Source organism: Lissotriton helveticus, chromosome 5_1 (genome assembly GCF_964261635.1).
Source record: "Lissotriton helveticus chromosome 5_1, aLisHel1.1, whole genome shotgun sequence".
Taxonomy (NCBI): Eukaryota; Metazoa; Chordata; class Amphibia; order Caudata; family Salamandridae; genus Lissotriton; species Lissotriton helveticus.
Genome location: NC_136065.1, coordinates 114,848,388 through 114,874,964, shown reverse-complemented (window position 1 = coordinate 114,874,964; position 26,577 = coordinate 114,848,388). Strand labels below are relative to the sequence as shown.

Below are 26,577 nucleotides of genomic sequence, written 5' to 3'. Positions count from 1 at the left end.
TTTTCTGCAGGACCAAGAACTTGGAATTAAGGGAAGGCTTTCGGCACAAACAAAATACAATTTATGACTTTTCGTGCCGTGCGCTGAACACAAAGGCTTTTGGGAGTGGTCACAAAAAATGATTATAGGGGAAATTTTACTTGAATGTTAAGGCACTTCTAGCTAGCGGACATTCTCGTGGTCTTCTATGTTTTGGGGAAGTAGGGTAGGGTATCTCAATTCGACCCGGTGTCCAGAAGTGTCTGACAGTAGTTTCCAGGTATGTGGCATCCGTGGTTGGCCAAGCTCTCCATAGCACAGAATCTGCATGGAGATGGTGGTCACAGTCATTAGGTGAGTGAAGGATTGGCAGCTCAGTGGTAATGGAGTCTGGTACCTTCAACATAGGATGGGTAGGCCCCAAAGGATTGTTTTATTTAAAGGATGACAGTCATTTTATTCCTGAGCAGGGGCTCAGTAGACAGTGACCATGGCAGAATCTCCAGGTTTCTGGCAGGATGTGGCCTTGTGTCCTTGCAGTTTTTCCTCCATTTTCGTTCTATTTACCTCATGTTACAGACAGTGGTGGCTAAAGGGGTGCAGGGGAGTGCATTATAAACCTTACCTCATGCTGCCGGCCGCCTCGCGCCTCGGTGCTCCTCTGCTTTCTGCTCCCAGCAGTCCCTGTGACAGCATCAGAGCCTCCCCATCGAATCCCTGTGCTGCTCTCATGCTACTACCAATCATGAGAGCAGCACTGGGATTGGCCTGTTTAATGCTCTGTGCTGTTTCTCCAACACAGCTGGATTGGAGAAACCTAACCGCGCATGTCTGTTTGGCCGGCACTCTGGCCCATCTGCCATGGCCCGGCCTGGTCCCTGTCTACACACGCTGGCTCAGCCAGCAGCTGAAAAATGAATCAATAAAACAAATATTGTTTAATTTTTCAGCTGCTGGCTCTGAGCCAGTGAGGCATTGCTCCTCCGCCATTGCAGAGGAGTTGCCACTGGTTACAGATCAGACAGGAGGGTTTAGAGCACAGTTTGTAGAATGAGAGCTACAGATGTAAGAGTTTTTGGACAGGAGCACAGCTATGAATGTTGACCTTTACTCCACCTGGAGCCAGTACAGAGATTGCAAATTCAGAGATAATAGTCACAGTTCAAAGCTTATGTGTAAAGCTGTAAACAGTATAGAGCATGCATGGTTTATGGGCAAATGGTGGCGCATGGCCATGTTGGCAGGAAGGGGGCACTGTGTGCAATTGTGGAACTGTGATTTGGTATAGGTTACTGTGTAATGAAAGTCAGTCTTTTGGAGGCTATGGGTGGTTTTCTGGAGAGGATAGGTGTGGCCTCCTCCCAGAATACAATGTTCCTGGTCTTCTGGGACCTGAATAATGGGTAGGATGTTTTTTCTCTGACAGAAGAAGGATGTTCGGAAGAATCAAGCAGATTTCTGGTTTAACGAACAGATGGGCGAAAATCATTGCATACAAACCCGTATTTATACATCACGCGATTGACAACATAGCAGAAGATATATGAAGAAAAATTGCAAGGAATCAGAGAGAGGACCAACAGGATTCTAGAAATTTAAGATTTGTGGCAGATTCGACAAGATAAAGGAATAAATTAATTCTGCATCCTCCATCACCGGGAAACATCCTTTACAACGCAACTTTTACCACGCAGTGCCTTTACGACGCAACTTTTACAACGCAAACCATTACAACGCATTGCGCTGGGGGGCGCTCTAGGATAGGGAATAGGTTTAATTTACTATCCAACACCTTCCCTACTATCCACGGGGACTGGAGTTGGAATAGTAAATTAAACTATTCACTATCCAGCGCCCCAAAGCACTATGCGTTGTAAAGGCATGCGTTGTAAAAACAGCGTTGTAAAGGCATGCTATGTAAAAACATGCGTTGTAATGTCATACGTCCTGCATCACCAGATGGACATCAAGGATGGTTCAGGTGGCCCAAGTCCTGCGATGGGAGGTAGGGAATGGCTACCTGGATCAGGGATTCTAGAACTACCAGGGACCAGTGGCAGGGCACCGAGCGACACAGAGAGTGATGGAGAGCCCTGAGAGCCTGTCGAACGGCTTCATCGTAGGTGAAGTGACGCGGGCTGAGGGTGCTCCTCTTGGACCTGGGGGCCTTTGTGCCGCAGATCTTGCCTCCCTTGGCTGAAGATCCCGCCTCTGAATAAAACCAAAGAAGGACCATATGCTGGAGCCCTGAGGGAGGGTGGACCCTCACCCAAGCATGGATTAAAAATAGGAGGAAGAGAATAATAAGGCTGATCCCTTAAATGCCTGGGGGTGCAACCCAGGGAGAATACTGAGAGAATAGGGACTGCAACAGTGGTCCATCTGTTGGACCTGGGACCAACCGCAGAGCCGCGAGTCAGGGGTGAAGATGGTTCTGGCCCCAGCATCAAAGACCAGGTCTGTCTGCACTTGAAGAAGCAACAATACTTCTTGCAGGGGCCCAGGGCCGCCATTCTGAATATCTGAGGCATTCTGGGGGAGACTCTGCATGCTTTTCTATGTGCTGGCTGCAAAAAACGAAAATCATAGTTTTGCAAACCAGAACGTTTCCTCTGTTTTCATTGTTCTGAATATTTTAACATGATCGAATACACCTTGCACATTCAGCTCGATACATTTTCAAAAACAAACAATAAATTCATATTATTTTCAGGGCTGGCTGAAGACTTTGTGCCTTATTTACTCAATACATTCAGTACGTTGGTAACACTCCAAAGTGAAAAGTTGTAAAGTAATAGGACACTGGATTTGTGATCCCTTCTGGCCATTGCTAACACTTATTGGCATAAGCAGAACTTTGTCCATAGTACCTCACACACCCCTTGATTTCCAGAAATGTCTCCGGCAGCCTCTTGCTGACAGGGAGTTCTGTGGTAATGACCAGCTGAAGCATTTCTGCTGGTAATTCGAGGTACATTTCTGGAAATGTGTCCAATACTGCAGACAAGGCTGCCAATGATCTGCCTGCTATTTCGACAATAAATTGAGGGAAGTCCCACATTGGGGCTTAGTGTTCATTCACAAGTACCCAAAAACATAAACACTTCTCAGTGTTACCTCAGATAAACATAAAGATATGATGGTAAACAATATCTCCCTTGGTGTTCCCACGAGCAAATACATGTTCCTGCATGCAACCCTGATGTTGTGAAAAGTGTTGATTTTACTGTAACCTGGCCACCATCAATGTATGCATAAAATAAAGTAGACTTTTGAGTGTAAAACAAAATATGTGTCCTTAATAAGTATCACACACAGAACCGATATAGGTAAATATTTTACGAATATATAGGTGTGAAATATTAGACAAATCAAGCTACTATTGTGCGAAAGGTTGTTGATATATATAGGTCCCTACTTGTGTGATGTAGTATGCACGCCTGCGGTGCACACACACGTAGTATTCGAAAGATCACACATTTATTGAGAAATGCCTGTAATACCAAATCCAAATTTTAAATGCACCCCAGGCCAAAAGAGAAACACAAATGCAATTGTGTGGGGCCGGACTAGCACAAGGCATAGGTGGCAGGCAGCCCGGGGGGGGGGGGGGGGGGGGGTGCACTCCCCTTTAAAAAAGGGAACACGCGACACAGCCCACAGCTTCACCCATCTATGCCTGCTTGCTCCTCTTGTGCCCCCAAACTCATTTGCTTTTTGGGTACAAGGTTTGGAGGCGGGTGGTCGAATGCAAGGGGTGGGGCAGTGATTTCTCTCTTGTGTTTCATATTGTTGTCTTGGCTACCAAGGATGAGAGACCCAACGGAGGGGCCACCCTCTCCTGTGCTTCGAAGCAATGATCCAGCGCTGCCCTGTCCTGGGCTTCACAGCACTACACCATAGCTACGATGCCTAAGGAAGAGGGCCCCTTCTCCTGGGCCTCGCAGCACTACACAATGGCTGCGAGGCCCAGGTGAGGGGCGCTACTCCATGGCTGTGAGGCCCAGGCGAGGTCTCCTCCCCCCTGGGCTGTGCAGTCGTTGTGTAATGCTTCGAGGTCCAGGAGTGGCGGCGATCTTCCCTCGGCCTCTCAGCACTGGCCCATGGCTCAGAGCATCAGGAGAGTGTAATTCCCTCCCCTAGGCCTCGCAGCACTACACCATGGCAGTGAGACGCAGAGGAAGGGATAGATGCTCTTCAAAATTTAAAAAAAAAAGTGTATTTCTTTAACCTGGGGAACTGTTTCACATTAGCAGACCAGAAAAGCATTTATTTAAAATTATAGTTTTTTTTTTTCAAGGTATTTATTTTTATTTTTTTACAAAACAAGTACAATCGCATTTTCGTTAAGGTTTCCAGATAAACGTAGTTGGTATTACAGAAATTACATGATACTGTTTTGTAGACGTCCAGCTGGTCCCCCCTGTGTTGACTAGCTGGAAAAAAATAGAGACAGGATAGCAAGAAGAGAGAAGAAAGGAGAGAAAGAGTAGAGGTAGGGTACAAGAAGTGTTCACTCGCTATGAGCCTAGTCTGGGTTTGTATCGCTGTGTGGGGGGCCGATCTCCTCCCGGGGGTCCAAAGTGGACTCAAGGTTGCTCGTAGGAGTCCAGGAGAATGTCCCCTAGTAGCTGGCCTCCAGGGTGAGTTTTGCAGGGCAGTGCTATCAACATGAACAGTGAACTAAGAGGCAAGTCAGTTCTCATGCACACCATATATGTTGCCTAGATTCTTATTATAAAATTGGCAACATTATGGTCTATTAAATCAAACACAAGAGAGATCTTTGTAGAGCGCACATCCTAAACTCCCAAAATGTCAAAGTGCTCTTAAGTGATTATGAAGCAAGAGAAGGCACAGTGAAAGAAAATATTTGCCCAAGATCAAACACTTTGGTCAAGCAGTGAAACGGGATTGACCATAGATTTTCTGTTTTTTGATTGTGCAGTTCAGCCACGAGATGGGTAACTCTTTCTCTCTCCTGCTTTCACAGTGAAGGTTATTGTTTTGTTTTTAATTCTTGGCACATGAGAATAGAGCGTGGGTGGTACACAGAATATATGAAAGCTCAGCTCGTTTTGGGCTCGCGGGTCCAAGAGAACCTCAAGATGTGCAAGAGCCGGGCATCTGGCTTGAGCCCTTAGCGGCTCGCCCATCACGATTACTTCCCTGAGCATAAGGCCCTATCAGTTCTTTATGCTGAAGCTTCCTACCAGTGGTGGGCAAGCCAAGAGCCCACGGTTGGCATCTAAATAATGCAACAAGCATCATGTAACACTATGAGAAAAAAAATCTTCAAAATTAAAAAAAAATGTATTTCTTTAAATCTCAGAAGAGTTTAACCCTAGTACAGCATACTGGATCTCTGTATTGAGATGTAATTATTAAAAGTGATCATTTTAAAAGATGAACTTAGACACATTCCTGCAAATCAGGGGTCATGTGTACACGTGGGCTAGATTGTAATTACACAATTGTGCTCACCGCTCCTACCTTGTGAAGCCTTAGCGCCAGGATACCTGTAAGGTGACAGCTGCGCTCTACAAATTCCTTAAATAAATTAAATAAATATGAACACAATTATAGTTTATTAAATCTAACAAAGGATAGTTTTTTGTACTGCACAGAAATGAAACCCATGTATTTGGAGAAGCACTTATATGTGAACATGAACAAAAAGGAGGCTTGATGAAATAAATAAATTGCCTAGGATCACACAATTTGGTCAAGTAGGGAAGCCGGGATTAATCCCAGATCTTCCAGTTTCACACTGCGCAATTCAGCCAATAGATGGGTATCTATCTGACATCAAATATTAATGATTAGTGCTTAATTCTTGGAGGATGCACAGGTGCCATGTAGAATCCACATTTTGTGTTAGAAAGGTATACAAAGTGCATAACTGGCACAAGAACATGACAGCCTTTGCAACAGACGCAGGCTGTGTTAGGAGTCTTTTTCAGCAGAAAGAATTTCTGGGATTTGCTGGGATTACTGAACTAAGGCAGTGATTCAAACCAGTTTCCCATGCTACTTGTTCACTGCTGCAGCCTCTAGGCTTCTCCCGAAGGGTGACTGGTCACTGTTCTGTTGCCTATTGCTATGTTTCGGAGTCGAACATGTAGTAATAAGGTGAAACCTTTGTGCAGATAGTTTTATCTGTACAAATTACAAAATAATTAGGTAATTCTATCACAAAATATGTATTACTATGCTGCATAATTTGCCTTTTCTTGCCACATAATTTGGTCGTTCCCCTGGCGCAAAAGTTTGTACTCCCTGCTGCATAATTCCAGAGGTCCAGGTAATAACATGTTAACCAGGAAACATGTTGTATCATTGGAATACAGATATAAATTTTGCATAAACCCGAGCCAAGCTTTCCCACCCAGTGTGACTAATACAGTTCCACTTAATGCAGCTTCAAAACACAAAGGCCTGTTTTTTTTAGGGCTATTATTATTTTTTATTGCTTTACTCATACCACCATCAGCAAAGTTGCTTCGTGCAAAAATGCTTCACAGATGCCAGAAGAGTAACGGGCAAATTAATGGCACTTCCTGTGATGTCACTTCCTGTGATGTCACGTTCTACGCAGATTAGAGGAGCCTTCCACATTCCCTTTGTGTCCAGGGCCCCAAAATTCCTAGAACCGGCCCCGGAGCAGGGTTGCGAAAGGTGTGCCAAAAACAGTCAAGGCCCTTGTAACTTTTAAACTTTTGACGAAGCCTACTAAATCCCCAGGAAAGGGGATACTGCGCCCATAACCCGTACATGGGCGTCTTAAATCACACTTAAAGAGACAGGACATTAAGTGCGGAATGGTTTTTATCGGCTCTAGCAGTTTTACAGACACTTTTTTTTCGCTCTAGTAAAGTTTGAAAAATCTGACACTACCTGTCGGCGTAGAAGGGGAAACAAAACTTGCTCAAAGTCTGCAGAACTTCCTGTGGAGAGAAAGAGAGATCATTTAGAAATCTGCTGGGAGCTATAAATGCAACATTAAGTACACCAGCGTAATAAACGTGGATTATTGCACCGAATCTATACATATACATTCACATATATATATATACATACAAACACCCACCCTCCCCCACCCCAGAAAATAAAACAAACCACATTTCATTTGAGATAAAAAAAAAATAATAAAAAAGAGGAAACAAACTTCACATCTGAGCAGGGATGAGTGACTGGGCTCTGTCGAGGGGGGAGGGGAGGGCTCAACGAGTGTTAACACCCCTCCAGGGACGTTCTCCTCCCGGGCCATATGGATGACGGCGCACGCAGGCAGGCACATGGGTCTGCCCTGGCAAGGATGCCCCTGCTGGCACCGCTTGCATCGGTTACCTAGAGACGGCGGCTGTGGGAATAGACACCGCTCCGCGACATCAACAGGGCAGGCAGGGCTGAAGACGCGACCCGGGGGCCTCGCGGGTGGTGTCGTCTTGTTGCACGGCTGAGAAGTGTTACAAGACTGGCAAACACACACTGCTACCCTCTCTGCATTTTGGTGCGATTCTGGTCTTTTTAATAACTAAAATATATGTATTATTTTTAGTAAATAAACGCACGAGCCGTAGGTAACACCTGCCCACCACAGAAAGGAGCCAATTACCAAATTCTCCTAAAACCATCTTAGAATAAATGTTACCAGTAAAAGAATAACTCTCGAAACACAAACGCCCTCCTTGTTATCACAGCGTTACATTCTAGCACATTAAAGAAACGAAACAAGCACTGTCAAAGCCAACAGGTCTGGCGCTGGCTGCAGACTTCAGGTTCTCACTTTGCTGAAGTTAAAGAATTTTTTTGGGTAAAACTACACACGGGAAGTTCATTGTGTTTAAAAGTGTACCCTGTCCAGGAGCAGAATGGCATCACTCACAGAGGACAGCCGGTGGCTGAAGTGGGCAGACCCTGTGCCCCATGCCGTGGTGGGCTGAACAAAACTGTGAATGACACACGAACAGACCAATGGATGCTGAAAGCCCCAGAAGTATATTATACATAACAATCAGTGTATGCAAATCAAAAGGTCTTGGTTTCACTAGACCTAAAATTATGAGCTGTTTTTGGACAGTTGAGAAACTGAAGTTGAGCGGCAATCAGTGCTTTAAATGGGCCGGTACTGTCCGGTAAGGAGTACCAGCACTTTTTTATTTTGGGAGGGAGAGTACCAGCACTTCTCAAGAGAAATGCTGTACTTTTAATTGGAAGGTACCGGCACTTCTCAGAAACAAGCAGGTACTCCGGTGCAGAGTACCTGCACTTCCATTTTTCAATTTCAAGCACTGGCGGCAGTGCAATAGGCAGTGTCATATGAAGTGCATTTCTTCAGCAAGGTGAATGGTGCATCTTGGTGAGACCTAAGCAGGGGTGGACTTCATAAAAAGTTTAATACAAGGATAGCCAGTTATAAACATACAGCTTCTTGAAAGCTACACATCAGATGTTCCTTCCAAACATTGGGTAGTTTGACAACACACATGTGCAGGTAAGCAGTTCCATCAGGTACACGCGTGCCACAGATTACCACGTTTCCTTGTTCGCAGCATTCGCAGTTGTGCTTATGGGAAAACTACCACATCCTAGTTGTGCTTGTACACGCATGCCCACGTCAACATGTACCGGTGGCTTGTCAGTAGGCCACAACGTTTGCAGGCTGGGGTTTGGGGAGCAGGCATCACACGCCTTCGCCACATTTTATCCCCGCGTCGAAGACCTGAAGAAATTCTCTACTTCAGATTCCCACAAAATTTGTCGCCTTCAATGAATACTTTCCGCCTACCTTTTTAGGTACAAGTTCTGGGAGCGGGTACAGTCTTCTACACCCCCTGCACACCCCCATATGTCCCATGCAGCTATGTTAACTTCCCAAAAATCTGTGTTCAGAGACTTGACTGTAACTAAAGGCAAATCATTTTGGTTCAGCCTGAGTCAACTCTAATAAAACTGGTACCAAAACAACTAATTTTGCACTCAAAAGCTTCCTCTGTAAGAATGAATTTTGTTTTTAGTAATCTGTCCACCTCAGACATTTATCTGAATTGAAGCCTTCTGCTGCTTGGGTTCAAGTCCCTGTGATGTGTTTAACCGATGCGCTGCTGGGGTGTTTTTTTTTTCTATTAACCTAAAACAAGATGATTCGTGCTCTGATGGGATCGCCCTAAGCAAATCTGAACCCAGTTGATGAATTAAACATCGGTTTACATGTGTAGCGCTTTGCAGACCAATAATAATGAATTATCAATGGTACCCTGAATTGATGATCCTCGCCTCATTTATTTTTAAACCAGACCTATCACTGTGAGAGGCAGGCGCGTCAACCAATCAGCCGCTAAACGAAGCAGAAAGCGCATTGATTGCAGTAACAGAAGATCGTGGCGCATCCTTGAACTGAGTCTGTCATGGTTTAATCACCAATAAGCCTACTCTTTGGGGGGAATCCTCAGTGTAAACAGCCTGCGATGCAGAAAACCTTCGGTGGAACTGCAGCCAATGTGCTGTCCAATGTAGGCCCACGAGGGCAGGAGGATCCAGCACAGATTTACCAAATAAAAATGCATTTACACAAAATGAATATAAAGGGAGCTCATTTACACAGTTAGTGGTTGTCCTAAAACCTTGGCTTGGAAACGGCCCTCCTGGACCGAGGATGGACACCACAGATAAGAAGTCTTCAAGGCATGAGCATTAGTGGCCTAGTAAAGGCACCAATTGCTGTAATGCAAGCAAAGGATAAGGAGCACGCCTGCCCCCGGGCGGTGAGCACAACAACCGTATTTATTAAGTCAATTTATGTTGAAAAGGAATAATACCAGCCTCTCACGCCATTATTATAGTTTTGTTTGCCTGAAATAGTCTGAATTGTCACTCTTGTAGGAGTGCGATGGTTGGGTGTCGATTTGGTAGTCTCATTGGCAGCGCTGGCAGGGTATGGGTAGTGCAGGCTGCAGTGGCATTCTGATAAGGGCCCTGGCACTTAATTTTCTAGGTGTTTTTAGGGTTTAGGGCTAAGGGTATTTGGGTGGTAAGGATGTTTTTAGGGTTTAGGGGTAAGGGTATTTGGGTGGTAAGGATGTATTTAGGGTTTAGGGGTAAGGGTATTTGAGTGGTAAGGATGTTTTCAGGGTTGAGGGGTAAGGGTATTTGAGTGGTAAGGATGTTTTCAGGGTTGAGGGGTAAGGGTATTTGGGTCGTAAAGGTGTTTCTAGGGTTTAGGAGTGGGTATTGGGTAGTAAAGGTATTTTAGGGTTTAGGGATAAGTAGGGAAATAGGGTGGGAAGGATGATTTTAGGGGTGGGTAAGGGTATTGAGTGGTAAGGGTAACTAAAAAAGGGGGTTGGGGGATCTTCCTCCAAAAATATTATATATATTCACTCACACAAACACACACACACACACACATATATACATATATATATATATATGTATGTGTGTATATATATATATATATATATATATATATATATATATATATATATATATATATATATATATAAACTAGACTTGGCATGTGTTGTATAAGTTTATGAGTGGTGAACATTTGTGTGGTAAAAAATGTGCGGTAAAGGCACGCGTGGTATCTGAGTGTTGTAGTGGTATATAACTTTAGATACTATAATAGGCAGGTCTAAAATGACCTAAGGGGGCATTTGTACCCTTTGCAGTGCAGAACTCCCTGTAATTCACAAGTTGTAGTATCGCTAGGTGCACCCCAGCCTCACAGCGCTAGGCACACACTTTGGTCTACAACGCTAACTCAGAACAACTTTGAGTTTATTACCTATTTTATAGTGATTTAAGGCCTTGTGATGTACAACAATATTGGATTTCTATATTAAAATTTCATAAAACTGGGTAAGCAAAAACAACCGCCAGCCCACCCACCCTGTATAACCCAGTCAAACAGCGAAGAAAGAAAAGTTTCAACAAGCATTGATGAAGCCACTTCTTTGTGTTTGTAATCTAGATGTTTTTGTCTTAAAACAAACAACCAGAGTTGACGTGGAATTCGGTGTCTCTCTCCTCAGCCTGTTTCTTCGGTTGTAGGCAATATACATTAACAATGACTTGACCTGGTGGATGTTAAACGAGCAAGTGCATCACAACAAATTAAGATATAGGCACATAGGGTGACATTGTAGCTTTAATTGTCAAATGTTCATAATCACAGATAAATACAGGCCAGTTAATTTCGCTGCAATCGTAAAAATCAAAGAATTGCTACAAGGAGTGTGATCAGGACAGACACAGATCGAGGCAGTGAGACTAGAGTAAGCGAGTAAGAGTTGACATGGAGGAAACAGAGGTTGAAAGAGGTGAAGAAAGGTACAGGTAACAAGTGTTGAGATAAACAGAGAGGTTACGCCATGACAGTGGGCGAGAGGTGGGGTAGACAGATGTGAGCTAGTGAGTAAGACATTAGTTGGAATAGTGAGGGGGGTAGTGAGAGAAGGGAGAAAGAGGAAGAGAAAGATGAGGTAAAGAGAGATGAGGTTAAGAGATGAAACAGAACATAAATGAAGCTGAGCTTGAAACAGTTGTGTGATGCAGAGACTGATAGAGAGTGGGTTTGAAAGGCAGTTCTATAGAGCAAAGTAAATAAAGTGGTAGAGTGAGGCGAGACTTTCAGGAAAAATGTAGAAAGTTGTTTTTGATGGAGAAAAAAAGGTAGACAGATGTGAAGCAGAGAGAGCTGAGATAGAGAAAGGGAGTAGGTACATAGAGATGAAGAGACAAGAGTGGTGGAAAGGGGGGAGCGGAAGAAGAGATGGACTGAGGTAGGCTGAGAGACAGCAGACAAGGACAAGTGAAGAACAGAAAGAGAGGCACAAGGTGGAAAAGAGCAGTGACATGGAGGCTGTCTAAAAGAGGTGTAGAGAGAAAAGTGAGAAATAGCGGAAGGTGGGAATTCAGTCATTAGAGGGGGAGAGAAAGGAGGGAGAACGAGAGAAGATAGACAGAGGAAGGTTAGGTGAAGAGTATGATGTGTTTAATGAGCAAGTGTATAACAACAAATTAAGATATAGACACACTCACACATATATATATATATATATATATATATATATATATATATATATATATATAGAGAGAGAGAGAGAGAGAGAGAGAGAGAAGTAACTAGAGAGCGGTAACTAAGGCTGAGGTAAGGTAGGGGAGAGAGAGAGATGGTTAAGCAAGAGATAAGTGAGGTTGAGGTACAGAAGCAGGAAATAGTGGTGCAGTAGGCATAGTAAAGAGATAGAGAGTCACATGTGGAGATGTAGAGGAGGAAGAAAGTGGTAGCGCGAGTGATACCGACAGCAGTGGAAACAAAGACTTACCACTGGTGAGTTGGGTTTTAGAGGTATTGGCCATAGGCAGATGCCCACTTTTGCTTTGCCTTAAAATGTCTCTGATTTACTGTGACAACATGAATTCTCGGAAATCTGCTATTTTTGTGGCAGTTCTGTAAGTTCATGGTTCCCCAAGGGCTGTAAAGAGGCCAAAGTGGGAGCACATTGGTGCCATTAGAACTTCATCCTACCAACACCGTCAACAGAGAGGGAGAGGGGCATGGGGACATTAAAATGTGCTTGTCATATGTCCTCGCACAATAACCATCACATAATAAATATGACATTCCTACAAAATCAGCCCACATGTCATTTAAGAATACAGACTAATGTATGTCCTCTAACTGACCACCTAGTGTATGTGGAAAGCCACTTAGCATAGCCTAAAGTTTGGATTTTACAATGCTCACACACCTAGGTGACATGCTTCATCTTCAGGTTCAGCTCCACATTAGGTGGGCGCTGCAATTCCTAGTGGGCCCTACAACCCCTGGTGGGGGAGGGCACCATCAGTGTGGGATCTTTGCACTGCCTGTTACCGGGATCGGGGTATCAGTGATGTGGTGGGTGATTGCGAATAGAGAATTATGGAAAAAGTGTACGTTAAAATTGACTCAATAATCCCTCATTCACATGTTTCCTTTATTGATGAGCTTTTCACAAGGGTATTGTACTTTATATTAGGGAATCCTGATACCCTAATTTAAAATGGCACAATTACAAAGCCTTTCCTATGACAATGATGTGGTGGGAACAGTTTTGTCCACACCCTCTCTGCTGGACAAGAATCTGGTAGGCTGGAAATCCAGATACAAGACAAGTGGGAGTAAATGGCACGACTTAAGAGAAACCAAGTCTAAACAGCTCTTCATGGGTTGATAATGGCAGAATATTTGAGGGATAATAGAGTTCTGAATGGCCTGATAGTCGCAAATGCCCCTTGATTGCTTCTAGATGCCTGTCTTCAAGATTGATTGGTCCTAAATTGTCTTGAAGTGCACAATAGACTGGTTGACCCTTACAAACAACACCGCCAAAAGCACCTCAGATGACCTTATAAGAAAGATCCAAGTTGTCGACAATGCGTTGAAAGTCTCTATACAAGAGACATCTTTGTATAGCAAAAAACTAGAGGAGATCAACGAGGAAAACAAAGAGAATCATGGCTATTTGATCCAACAGAAAACAATGAAATGAAATATGGGCAGCAAGTGTAGTGGGGAAAGGGTGTATCTCTGCACCAGCAAGGACTATCAACCGCAACATCTTTCCAATATAAACACACAACGGAGGAAGGCGAGACAGCCAGGGTGGACATCACGCTCAGATGATTGGAGCAGTCGGGATGAAGGTCCAATACCCCCACTTAGTCTTTTGAGAAAAGTAAATGCAATAAAATTATGTGTCTTTATACATGTATGTGTTGATTAGCTGTGCAACCGACAAGGAAGGAGCATTATGATCCTCTAGAAGCTGGGCTGTCAAGAGTGATGGCCCCTGACAACAGTCAACAATAGAAATAAATGTGGAGGGAGGAAGAAGGAAGGGTGGGGGAGAGAAAGAGAGAGAGAGGGAGAGAGAACATATACATTCATATGTGTTATAGAGTGATGCAAGTCAACTCTGTAGTTAAAATTAGGATTCCCAAAGTTGGGAATTCCTCAGATTTTTGCTCACTTATAACTTTACATCCATTTGAAGAAACTCCACGAAACTTTCCAAATAGCTTTTTCAACATTGGCAGACAAAGCAAAGTTCTGTGGAGATTTGTCAAGGGGGCCCAAAGAAAAAAGGGGGATCCCAAAATGCGTTTTGGCACCAAGCTTTTTCTATAGACTTTGTACTCAGGCACTAATCACAAACAGATTGGACTACGGCAAAGCACTCTGTGCAGGCATCCCAACCCATCTTCTCACTGACTTCAAAGCATCCAAAACACAACCGCTAGACTGGTCCTCAACTTCATACGCTGAATCCACATCAACCCACTCCTCAGATAACTCTACTGGCTCCCCATCCAGAAGCGCTGCCAGTTGAAACTTCTCTTTTTAAAAAAATATATATATATTTATTAGGACATCAAGACAAAAGAATATAACAGATTATACAGTGCCAGAAGTAATTGAGGTCCACATTTATACATTATACTCCCCCACCACCCCCCACCCACATGGATCCCAAAATAAAGAAAAGCAGAAAAAGAAGTATTTGCACAAACAAATTACATAAATCTCAACCCTGAATAACCCAGGTATACCACAGGGTTAGGTACCTTACTAATTTGAACTAAGATCTATTGGTCCTCATCGAAGTTTATCCATCTGGTTAGAGGTTCCCAAATCCTCAGCCCCCTATCCCTTGCCCTAGTTCCCCTTCTTCTAAATACCAAAGTCTCCCACTTATAGATTGAGAGTAATTTGCCAAACCATACATGTATAGAGGGAGGATTCTGGTCGAGCCAAGCACTGGCAAGACATAGCCGATATAGTGCCATCACTATATAAACCAAGTTCCGATTGGATTCATCCATTTCCAGTTGAAACTTCTCACACATGCATTCAAGTCACTACACAACATGGGACCCGCATATCTCAATCACTGGCTTTGCTTCCACCACCTACCATACAACTTTACTCAGCATTCCTCTCGCTCATACACAAACCCCACATCCACATGAGCAGAATGATGGATTGATAACTCTCCTACAAAGCTACCAAATCCTGGAACGACCTCCCCAACACATCAGGGCCTCCTCCTCACTTCTTGGATACCGCAAGAAGCTGAAGGCCTGGCTATTCAATTAGTCTTCTTGTGGGAACATCAAGTCTGCCTGTACTCCGGATCAGCCTCACCACATGCCTACACTCACCTACTTAGTGCCTAGATAGCCTTACAGGTGACAAACAGCACTCCACAAATCCACATTACATTACTCATGCGTAGCAGGCAAACGTCTAGTCGAATTTACATGAAATTTGGCAGGATTATGGTGTGCTTTTTTTTAGTACAGGTACATAGGGTAAGTATTTTTAACGTTACAAGGCATTTTAACTAAGTGATATATGTGGCAGTGGTTGTCTTGGTTTTGTCATGGTGTATGTCATGTTTTTTTTAATAAAAGTACCACAGTACACAACAATGATTGCCTAATGACTGCCTGTACAAAATTATAGGAAGCCATAATGTTCTTTCGCTGTGTTGTTGGTTATGGCCTTATATAGATAAGTATTAGGTTTTATATTTTTCCCTACCTATTACCATTTTATTAAACTGGTACGAGGTAGGGAAAGTTATATAGAGCTCACTATATATATTTTTTAAATTGTATGGAGTACTGCAGTAATTTCTAGAAAGTGCTATGGTAATTAAAAATAAAATACACCGTACTACACTATATATCCACTATATTTCATAAATATAGTGTACTACAGTGTACTTTGATATTTTTTAAACATAATTTATTAAAAAGTGTACAAAGTACTGCGGTAAAACCTACAAATCACCTTGCTACTTAAAAGATTTTTACAAAAATTAAATTTCTTAAAAAATTATAAATACACCGTAGTACACTACATTACGGTAATATAGTGTACTACAGTGCATTTTTAATTTATTTTTTAATTTATATCTTTTTTTCTTTTAACTAGAGCTGTACTTTGTAGTTTCAAGCGCAGTTCTCCTGAAACTTTATATATATAGAAAACTATATATAAATTTCCCTACCTATGACCACTTTCATAAAGTGTTCATAGGTAGGGAACGACAAGAAAACTTACCACTTACCAAACTCTAGGGCCCTAATCTAGGACACAGCCAAACTGTAATAAAAACTAAATGGCTGCCTTTTACTTTTTGTAAAGATAGTCATTACCCAATCATATACTTTCTCATCAGCGGCGTATACTGCAATATACCGCAAAGTTAACATGGTATAAAGTGGCACAATATATAACAACTGATTCTTAGACATTTAACTTTAAAACTATTTCAACTATTTACACCTAATACCAAAAATGACCATTTACACCTCAATCTATATTCCTGCCACATTGAATCTACATCCATCCATCCACTTTCACACTACATCTGTTTAAACTGACATACTCCACTCTATGACACTCCACTCTGACACTCCTCTCCACTCTATGCTAACCCGCTGTATGCCATTCCACTCTACAGAACTTTACTCTATGACACTCTGCTCCACTCCACTGTATGCTATTATAATCTACGACACTCCACTCTCTGACACTCCACTGTACGCCCCTCTACTGTATGCTATTCCACTGTAAGCCACTCAGCTGTATCACAGTCCACTGTACACTACTACACTGTACACCGCTCCAATCTAAGCCACTCAAATGACCTCTACGCCACTCCACTCTATGCTATTCTACTTTACACCAGTCCCCTCTACGCCACTTCACTGTACACTATTCCACTGTACGCCACTCCACTCCATGCCACTCCACTGAACAATATTCCACTCTCCGCTACTTTACTGTACGCTACTCCACTGCACTAAATTCTACGTTATTCCACTCTACGCCATTCGACTCTATGTCACTCTCCTCTATGCTATGACACTCTATGCACTCCACTGTACAACATTACACCGTATGCCACTCCACTCTACAACACTGCACTCTAAGCTATTCCACTCTACACCACTTTAGTCTTCACCACTGCCCTGTGAGCCACTCCACTCTAAACTATTCCACTCTACACAACTCTACTGTACACCACTCCACTGTACGCTATTCCACTATATGTCACTCCTGTCTACGCCACTCAAATGTATGCTATTCCACTATAAGCCATTCTACTGTATGCCACTCCACGCCACTCCACCCCACTCCAACCCACACTAGTACACTATACACCCGTACAACACCTGTACACTCTATGATATTCCACTATGCGCCATTACATTCTATGACACTCCAGTCTATACCATGCCACTGTGCACCACTACACTCTTCGATACTCCACTCTACGCTATTCTACTGTATGGAATTCCACTCTCTGGAACTCCATTGCACACCATTCCACTCTACGCCACTCCACTGTACACTTCTGGACTCTTTGCTGTTCCACTGTATGCCTCTACACTGTACTTCACTCCACACCAAACCACTCCACTGTAAGACACTCTACAGTGCGTTATTCCACTCTGCACCACTCCACTGTACGACATTTCACTGTACCACATGCCACTCAATGCCACTCCACTCTACAACACACACCACTCTACGCTATTCCATTCTTTGCTCCTACAGTCTACACCACTCCTCTCTAAGCTACTCAACGGTGCGCACCTCCACTGTATGCTATTTGACTGTACGCAACTCCACTCTATGCCACTTCACTCTACACCATTCTGTCTGACACTCCCTATTACACTGTACCCTACTCAAGTCTCTAATGTACGCAACTCTACTCTATGCTATTTCACTGTACACCACTACACACAGCTCTATTCCACTATAAACCCACTCTACTATGCCACTCCACACCACTCAACTCTACACTGTTACACTATACACCACTACAATCTATCCTGCTCTACTCTACTTTAATCCTACTCTGCTCCATGCAATCTTCGTCACTCCAGTTTATGCCACTCCACGCTATTCCACGGTATGCAACTCTACTGTACACCATTCTACGCTATTACACTCAATGCCACTCCAGTGTATGCCACTTCACTAGCCTCCAGTCCACACCACTATGCTCTAAGCCACTTCGCTCTATGCTACTGCATTCTACACCACTCCACCCTACGATTCTCCACTGTGCGCAACTCCACCCTATGACACTCGACCATATGCCACTCCACTCTACTCAATTCCACTGTACAGCACTACAGTACACCTCACTCCTACGTCAATCCATTCTACTCTAGGCCACTATACTGTATGCTAGTCCACTGTATGACACTCCATTCTACGCCACTCCACTCCACTGTATGCTATTACACTGTACGCCACTCCTCTGTACCACACTCCACTCTACGACACTTCACAATATGACACTCTCCTCAACTCTATTTGATTTAAAACACACTATTTAAATGAAAAAAAATCTAAATTAAATTAAAAAAATCCTTTGTTAGTTAAGAAAATGCTATTTATTCTTTCTATACACACCACTCATAAATTACATAAACATTGAAATTCTAAATGTATACCTTAAATGTATCATTTATGCACCACCTTTAAATTACTATAACTTTAGTCAGTCTTTATATACAAACCAAACTTAAAATATACAAAAATTGGAAATTCTAAATTTATATTTATACCCTTAATTTATAACGTATGCAACATCTTCAAATTATTATAACTTGTGCTCCTCCAAACACAGTGTATGGAACTTGATTGCCACATTACTTTAACTATAACTGCTCTATCATGCGATTTGTTCTCACAAATTTGATTTTTGATGTCATAAGTGTTGTTGTAAATGCTACACTTTTAGATGCATAAGCGATAGAGTTACAAGAATATAAGGAGTGATCTGCCTTCGTTGGAGTGCTGTAACTTCCCAAAATTGGGCACAATCAGAGGCAAATTCAAGCAGCTGCATTCATTCAAAAAAAGGAAGCAGGTCTGATCATTGGCTCTACAAAGCTGTGGCCAAGCTTACACCCACATCCTCGTTGACTTCTTCTTGCTCCCAATACAGGATGTTTCCTTCACAAAATGGACACCTACTGAGTATGGCTGCCTTACTTCTTTATTCCATGAGCATCTTTTAAACACCCACTGCTTGTTGTCTCACAATGATTTTCCTTTATTTCTTTGGCACAGAACAAAACAAAACAAAAGGGGTGGACAGCAGTGCCTGAAACAATATTAGCCAATAGCATTTGCTCCTGGCAGGTTTTCACGCCTTTGTTTGCTGATTGTGCAGTGCTACAGACAGGCTTCAAACACTGGCAACTCACACGCTTCACAACAACCCAAAAGGAACCTTCCAGCTCAAATGGCTGTGTTACCTTAATCAGGACTTGTGTAGTGCAACTTAATCTTACTGTATAGTATAACAATCTTGTGCTCAGGAATGGTTAGCCACTGCTCACTTAGCAGTTCAGTATCTGGCGTCACTGTGTAGTGAGACTCCATTCTTAACCAAGGCTACACCTCAGCTAACAAATGGTGCAGACCCAATCACGAAGGCACTGGCGCCTACAACGCTCTACTCAGAAAGAGCAATGAGTGAGTGTACCTGTGTGCGGGTATCTGCATGTCTGAGAGTGACTTGACTCTGCCTGTATCTGTGTGCGAGTGAGTGTGCCTGTGCGGAGGAGTGAGTGTGTGTATTTGTGCAAATGCCTGTGAGTGTGCATGTGGGTGGGGCGTGTATGGAGGAGGTACATGTGTGTGGCTGTGTGAATAAGCTCGTGTGTCAATGTCTGTGGGGAGAGAGAGAGAGAGGGAGAGAGAGAGGGAGAGAGAGAGGGAGAGAGAGAGGGAGAGGGAGAGAGAGAGGGAGAGAGAGAGAGAGAGAGAGAGGGAGAGGGAGAGGGAGGGATCCTCTTCACATGCCCTTTTGCCCTGCTGGGCAGTGCTTAATTTGAACCGGTGGTTTCCAATGCACGGCACTGGCACATAATTGTCAACACCGGAGCGTGACATTCTACCACAAGGTGGCACTGATTTGCTAATTTAGACATTACCACAACAACAGTTGATTGTTAATTCAATATATATAAAAAATTACTATTACGTGCCGCGCAAGCCTTTTTTTGGGATTTGGGAGGCTGAAATAGTCCGAACTGTCAAACTTGTAAGAATATGATGTCTAGTAGTTAAGAATATGATGTCTAGTAGTTGTGTTGATTCCGTCATCGGCAGCAGGGTTGGGGCAAAGTGTGGTGCAATCTGCAGTGGCCTCCTGACCGAAGCCCTTGCACGTATTTTTTTTTACAAATTAAGCACTGAAGCTGTGGTGTCTGTTTGTGTCTTTGAGGAAGGTTGTTGCCGCTGGAACGAGAAAACGAGTGCCCAAGAACCTTTATATTCTGGTCTGATCATAGAGAGTTGTCAGGATTCCCGTGAATTATTTGAAAATCCGCGCTGAAGCCTGACTGAAAACTCCTGCTCGCAGGAAGATTCGATTTCGTGGCGCTATTAACTTATAAATCATTCATATTACCCCGTATGATCTTAGTAAATCTTTTCTTACGTTTTCAAAAGCTATACTCCCTTAGTTCACAAGGAAGAAAATATTGTTTAGTTATTCTGGAATAGCTAAATCAAGTATCTTGTCATTTGTTGTGTAAAGAAATAAATGAAAAACAAAAGCCCTAACTCCTGAGTCGCCCACACGTCGCTTCTGTGACTTGCTTCTTTCCTTCCAGTGCAACAAGTCTACGTTGTTTGCATTAGATCGCGGCCGCGTATTATTAATTCAATAAGACAGCGGAAGAGGGTGTGGCGTAACAACAAGAGCTGCCGACTTTGGAACTCAGGAACAAGGTTCAATTCTCGGCGTCGGCTCAACCTTCTGGGCAAATCACTTAATCTCCCCGAGCCTACATACACAAAAAAACACATTATGTGTCTTTGTGTCATGTAATTGGCGCTTATGTAAAGCGGGGTAAACCTTCGGGTCGAGTTGGCGCCGTATAAAAACTGCGAAAATACAAAAACAAAATCCGAAAATAAAAAAAAATTCAAATAAACGCGTAACGACATAAACAGACAAGTTATGATAATTTTAAAAAAAAAGAGCGAAAAGATATTGACATCGGAAATAACAGAGGGCGATCACGCGGCTCTCGCTTCTTCCCCGGATCAATTTCCAAGTTTGTATTTTCACACATCTTTTCCCGTGCAGTTTGATTTTTTACCTCATTTTAATGAGCGCGACGGGGATCCATGCCAGCCCGCCGGCGCCGCTAAAGTGCAGGCCGCGATCCGCGTCCCCGGGGGGATGCGGGCGCGTTGTGTCACCGCCGCCTCCAGGACGCGCGCCACCTGGTACCCGGTCCCCAGCTTCCAGGACTTTCCATAATCAAAACACCGCTGACATTCGGAGCCCCGCGCGGGGCGCAGAAACCCCCGCCCCTCCCCGGATCAATACCGCAGCACATAAGTTATTGAAGACAACACAGATCGCATTGATTAACTCGCTCTGGATAGCAAAGTTTTCAAAATAAATGAGGCCGGAACACAGCCATCAAATTCCTGATGTCACAGGACAATTTAGCGGGGTTCTGCGGGGATGGTTTTTCCTGTCTGGTAAGAGACACCTTGCGAGGAGAGCTTCTCACGCAGAAAAGTTTCCACGGCTCAGAATATGTCAATACACAGGAGATCTTGCATGAAATGAAACACTCTTTAATTGCCTTTTCTGTGCGGCTCACACTCTATTATTCAACGATTTTGCAATAAAACATATCATCTCCCGGGCCCCTGAGCCCGGGCTAATAGTGCACGACCAACATGGACCCAGTTAAAGGTCCGATGGACACGTGAAACTTACAATACACTCTGAAATATAGTCAGAAATATGCAGACACACATTTATGTTTCCATAGACTTGTTTTAATCCACGACGGAGACCGCACTCCTTGCTGCTGCTTAAGGAGATCCGGGGATCAATTTAATCCACTGGAAAAGATCTTCAAAAGGGAGTCAGGCTCGGCTCCAAATAATATTTCAAAGCTCATGTTTGATGCCCACCAGGAGACACAGGGTGATTGAACTGTAAACCCCAACCCCGCAGAGCACGCGAAATGTGCTTTTTTTAAAGTCAATATTCCTCTATTAAATTACTTACAGTTCCTGTCTATATGTGTCGGCCTCTTTCATGCTCATCAACCGGGACTTCCTCTGGGATCAGTATCTATCTATCTATCTATCTATCTATCTATCTATCTATCTATCTATCTATCAATCTATCTTTCTCTCTATCTTTCTCTCTATCTTTCTCTCTATCTTTCTCTCTATCTCTTTATCTGTACTTATCTATCTCTCTATCTATCTATATATCTCTCTATCTATCTCTATCTCTCTATCTCTTTATCTGTACTTATCTATCTATCTATCTATCTATCTATCTATCTATCTCTCTATCTTTCTCTCTATCTTTCTCTCTGTCTTTCTATCTCTTTATCTGTACTTATCTATCTATCTACCTATCTCTCTATCTATCAATCTATCTTTCTATCTATCTTTCTATCTTTCTCTCTATCTTTCTCTCTATCTTTCTCTCTATCTTTCTCTCTATCTTTCTCTCTATCTTTCTCTCCATCTTTCTCTCTATCTTTCTCTCCATCTTTCTCTCCATCTTTCTCTCTATCTTTCTCTCTATCTCTTTATCTGTACTTATCTATCTCTCTATCTACCTATCTATATCTCTCTCTATCTATCTCTATCTTTCTCTCTATCTTTCTCTCTATCTTTCTCTCTATCTTTCTCTCTATCTTTCTCTCCATCTTTCTCTCCATCTTTCTCTCCATCTTTCTCTCTATCTTTCTCTCTATCTCTTTATCTGTACTTATCTATCTCTCTATCTACCTATCTATATCTCTCTCTATCTCTATCTTTCTCTCTATCTCTTTATCTGTACTTATCTATCTATCTATCTCTCTATCTATCTATCTATCTATCTATCTATCTTTCTATCTATCTTTCTCTCTATCTTTCTCTCTATCTTTCTCGCTATCTTTCTTTCTATCTTTCTCTCTATCTTTCTCTCTATCTCTTTATCTGTACGTATCTATCTATCTATCTATCTATCTATCTATCTTTCTATCTATCTTTCTCTCTATCTTTCTCTCTATCTTTCTCTCTATCTCTTTATCTGTACGTATCTATCTATCTATCTATCTATCTATCTATCTTTCTATCTATCGTTCTCTCTATCTTTCTCTATCTTTCTCTCTATCTTTCTCTCCATCTCTTTATCTGTACTTATCTATCTACCTATCTATCTACCTATCTCTCTATCTATCAATCTATCTTTCTATCTATCTTTCTCTCTATCTTTCTCTCTATCTTTCTCTCTATCTTTCTCTCTATCTTTCTCTCTATCTTTCTCTCTATCTCTTTATCTATACTTATCTATCTATCTATATATAATACATATATATTAAACGAACACACATTGGTTAGTGCTATTATTGTACAAAATGCAGTGCTATAATGGCCCATTTTTTATAGTTAACTGTGAAACATGGAAAATGTTTCATGGCTCCCTGTGAAACATGGATAACATGGATTTCATCATCATAATAATAGCCTCAATGCGTTCTGTATAGCTTTACCATTGTCAGGGCTACTAGGATTACGCGGCATTGAAATCAAGTTTATGCCGCAGTTTATAAATTATGAGACAACAAAGCAAATTATGTGGCACATTCTCTGGCAGTATTATTTTCGTTCTTTTGAGATAGTAACAACATTCTATTTAAATCTGCAGATTATGCTAATTGTGTGGAAAATTATGTTGCAAAGGTGGTAAATGCATACTTATGCGGAAAACACTGCAGCCACAAAATTGCATAAATCCACTGGCCTTCACAACTTCCCATTGTTTTAGCAACAATTATTTATATGTAAGGGTAACAAAACAAACATTCTAATTAATGCCCATTGTTAGCTGCACTTTTAAGGAAACCGCTTTTTCAAGCAACTTCAAAAAGACCATGTAACATAAAAAGTACATAAACGGTAACATGATATATGAGCCTATGCTGCAATCTCGGGGTGCTGTTGACATTTACAAGCCGCTCAGCCTTATGGTATGCAAAGTTATCAGAACCCGTTCATGGTGATATATGACCATATTACATAGTTTATATAAATAAATAAATATGTGTGCATGTATGTATATATATTTTCACTGAAAGGAAACCAGTTAAAGTTTAGTTATCATCTGACGAACCATAACTAATCTTCAACTGCGGTTTATGTTTCTTATCCCCATTTTCCTCAACTCTGTCCCTTGGCACCCCCTTGGAGTCTGACCACCCTCATGGCATCAAATGCTTTGGAATTCTTTTCCACTGAGTGAAAATTTGGAATAAAAAAGTCACAATTCAGAGGGCGGAAAATAATAATAAATCCCCTTCATCAGCCAAATTTGAGAAAAAATTCAAATCTGACTGAAAGGATTTGCACATTTTCTTGTCCGTGATTTTAAATATCAAAGAGATACACAATGTTAACCTTTTAAAGTCAATTCAGCAACTTTTTTGAAAGCTTAGACCTCAAAAACTACAGAACAGGTTTATACCCAACCAAAAAGTTCTACTTACATGACAAGTTTGTCAGAAATCTGTGTAGCGGTTTTGACTGTAGGCATGAGCAAATTTTCTATGGGAGCTAAAGTGGGAAAACACATCTTTTTTCAACTCCCCCTTAACTTTTTTTCCTCAGCACAGATCTCTATGAAAATTAACACAGTAGAACACGAACATTAATGCCACTTTTAACATATCTGGAAATGTCTTTGATGAATATATACTAAAATTGATAATGTGGTTTCTCAACCAAGAGGTGGTATGGGTAATTTAATTGAAAGCGTATTGTATTTTATCATATTTAACAGACAGATGCCAGAGTTCTACATTGTCAATCTAATCAATTGTTTTATCTAAATATTTTACTCACAATGTTGTTCTTGGTAATTTCTAATTCCCACATAAGTGAATAACTGAATAATTGAAATAGTCAGTCAGCTGACGGAGGGTCTGGCGAGGCAAAGGAAGCAGTGTCGGGCTGTTGACGAATGTGCACCTACAGGGCGACTCTCCCGCTCCCACCTGGATTAAGCGTCACTAACCAGACGATAGAATTAAAGCTCCTACGTCAATCACTCATAAGAAGAATAAGGTACAACTGCATGGTGTAACAGTAACAGTTTGCTCTTGGAAGCAACACATGACCGACTAACTAAGACAGTGATTTGTATAAGGGATCATACAGTCCTGAAGATTGCCACAGATTCTGGGTGGTGTATGACTAATGGGCGAAACATGTTGACAAAATTGCACGATAGTAGGGTGGACAATGACCCATAGACGATCAGATTGATTTTCAATCCTATTCTAGGGAACCCAGGAATAAAGTATCAGCATACATTGGGTATTCCTGAGGTAGTTTAACCTGAAAACACTTTAAAAATGATGATACCATCTTAAGATCTGAGCAATTCAAGTTGTTGCTTATGCTCCACCGACTCATGTTAATATAGGGAGTGTAGAAGCAGCACGATGATGGAGCATGCCAGTATTAGTGGCTGAGTGTACTATTTCCAAATAGAAGGTATCCTTTGGAAGGTGGTCTTGGTGCATGTTACTGCCATTGGTCCCAGCGCTTCCTAATACTTGCTAAACACTCTGCTTGACTTCAGATCACGCTAGGAGCCATTTAGAGCGACTGCGTGCAACTTGTTGATTAAAAAAACGCCGAATTTTAATTTGTAGAATTTCCATACTGCTTTGCACTCAGCATACTTGGCACTCACTAGGCACTTTTTTCGCCGTGTTCTGACGATCCCAGCCGATTTTAGGGCTGTAGATCGAGGGGCAGTGAGCACATCATCTACGGCGGCCATCTTGAGTGAGGGGGCGAGAGTGGTGAGAGCGCTCTAGTGTCCTGTACTTAAGGAGGCCCTAGGAGGCAGGCGCGAGATCCCAGCGCTTCCTAATACTTGCTAAACACTCTGCTTGACTTCAGATCACGCTAGGAGCCATTTAGAGCGACTGCGTGCAACTTGTTGATTTTAAAAATGCAGAATTTTAATTTGTAGAATTTCCATACTGCTTTGCACTCAGCATACTTGGCACTCACTAGGCACTTTTTTCGCCGTGTTCTGACGATCCCAGCCGATTTTAGGGCTGTAGATCGAGGGGCAGTGAGCACATCATCTACGGCGGCCATCTTGAGTGAGGGGGCGAGAGTGGTGAGAGCGCTCCAGTGTCCTGTACTTAAGGAGCCCCTAGGAGGCAGGCGCGAGATCCCAGCGCTTCCTAATACTTGCTAAACACTCTGCTTGACTTCAGATCACGCTAGGAGCCATTTAGAGCGACTGCGTGCAACTTGTTGATTAAAAAAACGCCGAATTTTAATTTGTAGAATTTCCATACTGCTTTGCACTCAGCATACTTGGCACTCACTAGGCACTTTTTTCGCCGTGTTCTGACGATCCCAGCCGATTTTAGGGCTGTAGATCGAGGGGCAGTGAGCACATCATCTACGGCGGCCATCTTGAGTGAGGGGGCGAGAGTGGTGAGAGC

At 42.5% G+C, this 26,577-nt stretch overlaps 1 protein-coding gene across 5 annotated transcripts in view; it reads right to left on the bottom strand.

Annotated features, from left to right (window-relative positions):
- Window positions 1-26,577, bottom strand: part of DENND1A (DENN domain containing 1A) — a 1,341,914-nt gene that overhangs the window by 954,631 nt on the left and 360,706 nt on the right. For all 5 annotated transcript variants that reach the window (XM_078641835.1, XM_078641836.1, XM_078641838.1 and 2 more), the window contains exon 4: window positions 6,877-6,926. In XM_078641835.1, coding sequence (XP_078497961.1) covers window positions 6,877-6,926 — 50 coding nt within the window. The remainder of the gene's footprint in view (window positions 1-6,876; window positions 6,927-26,577) is intronic.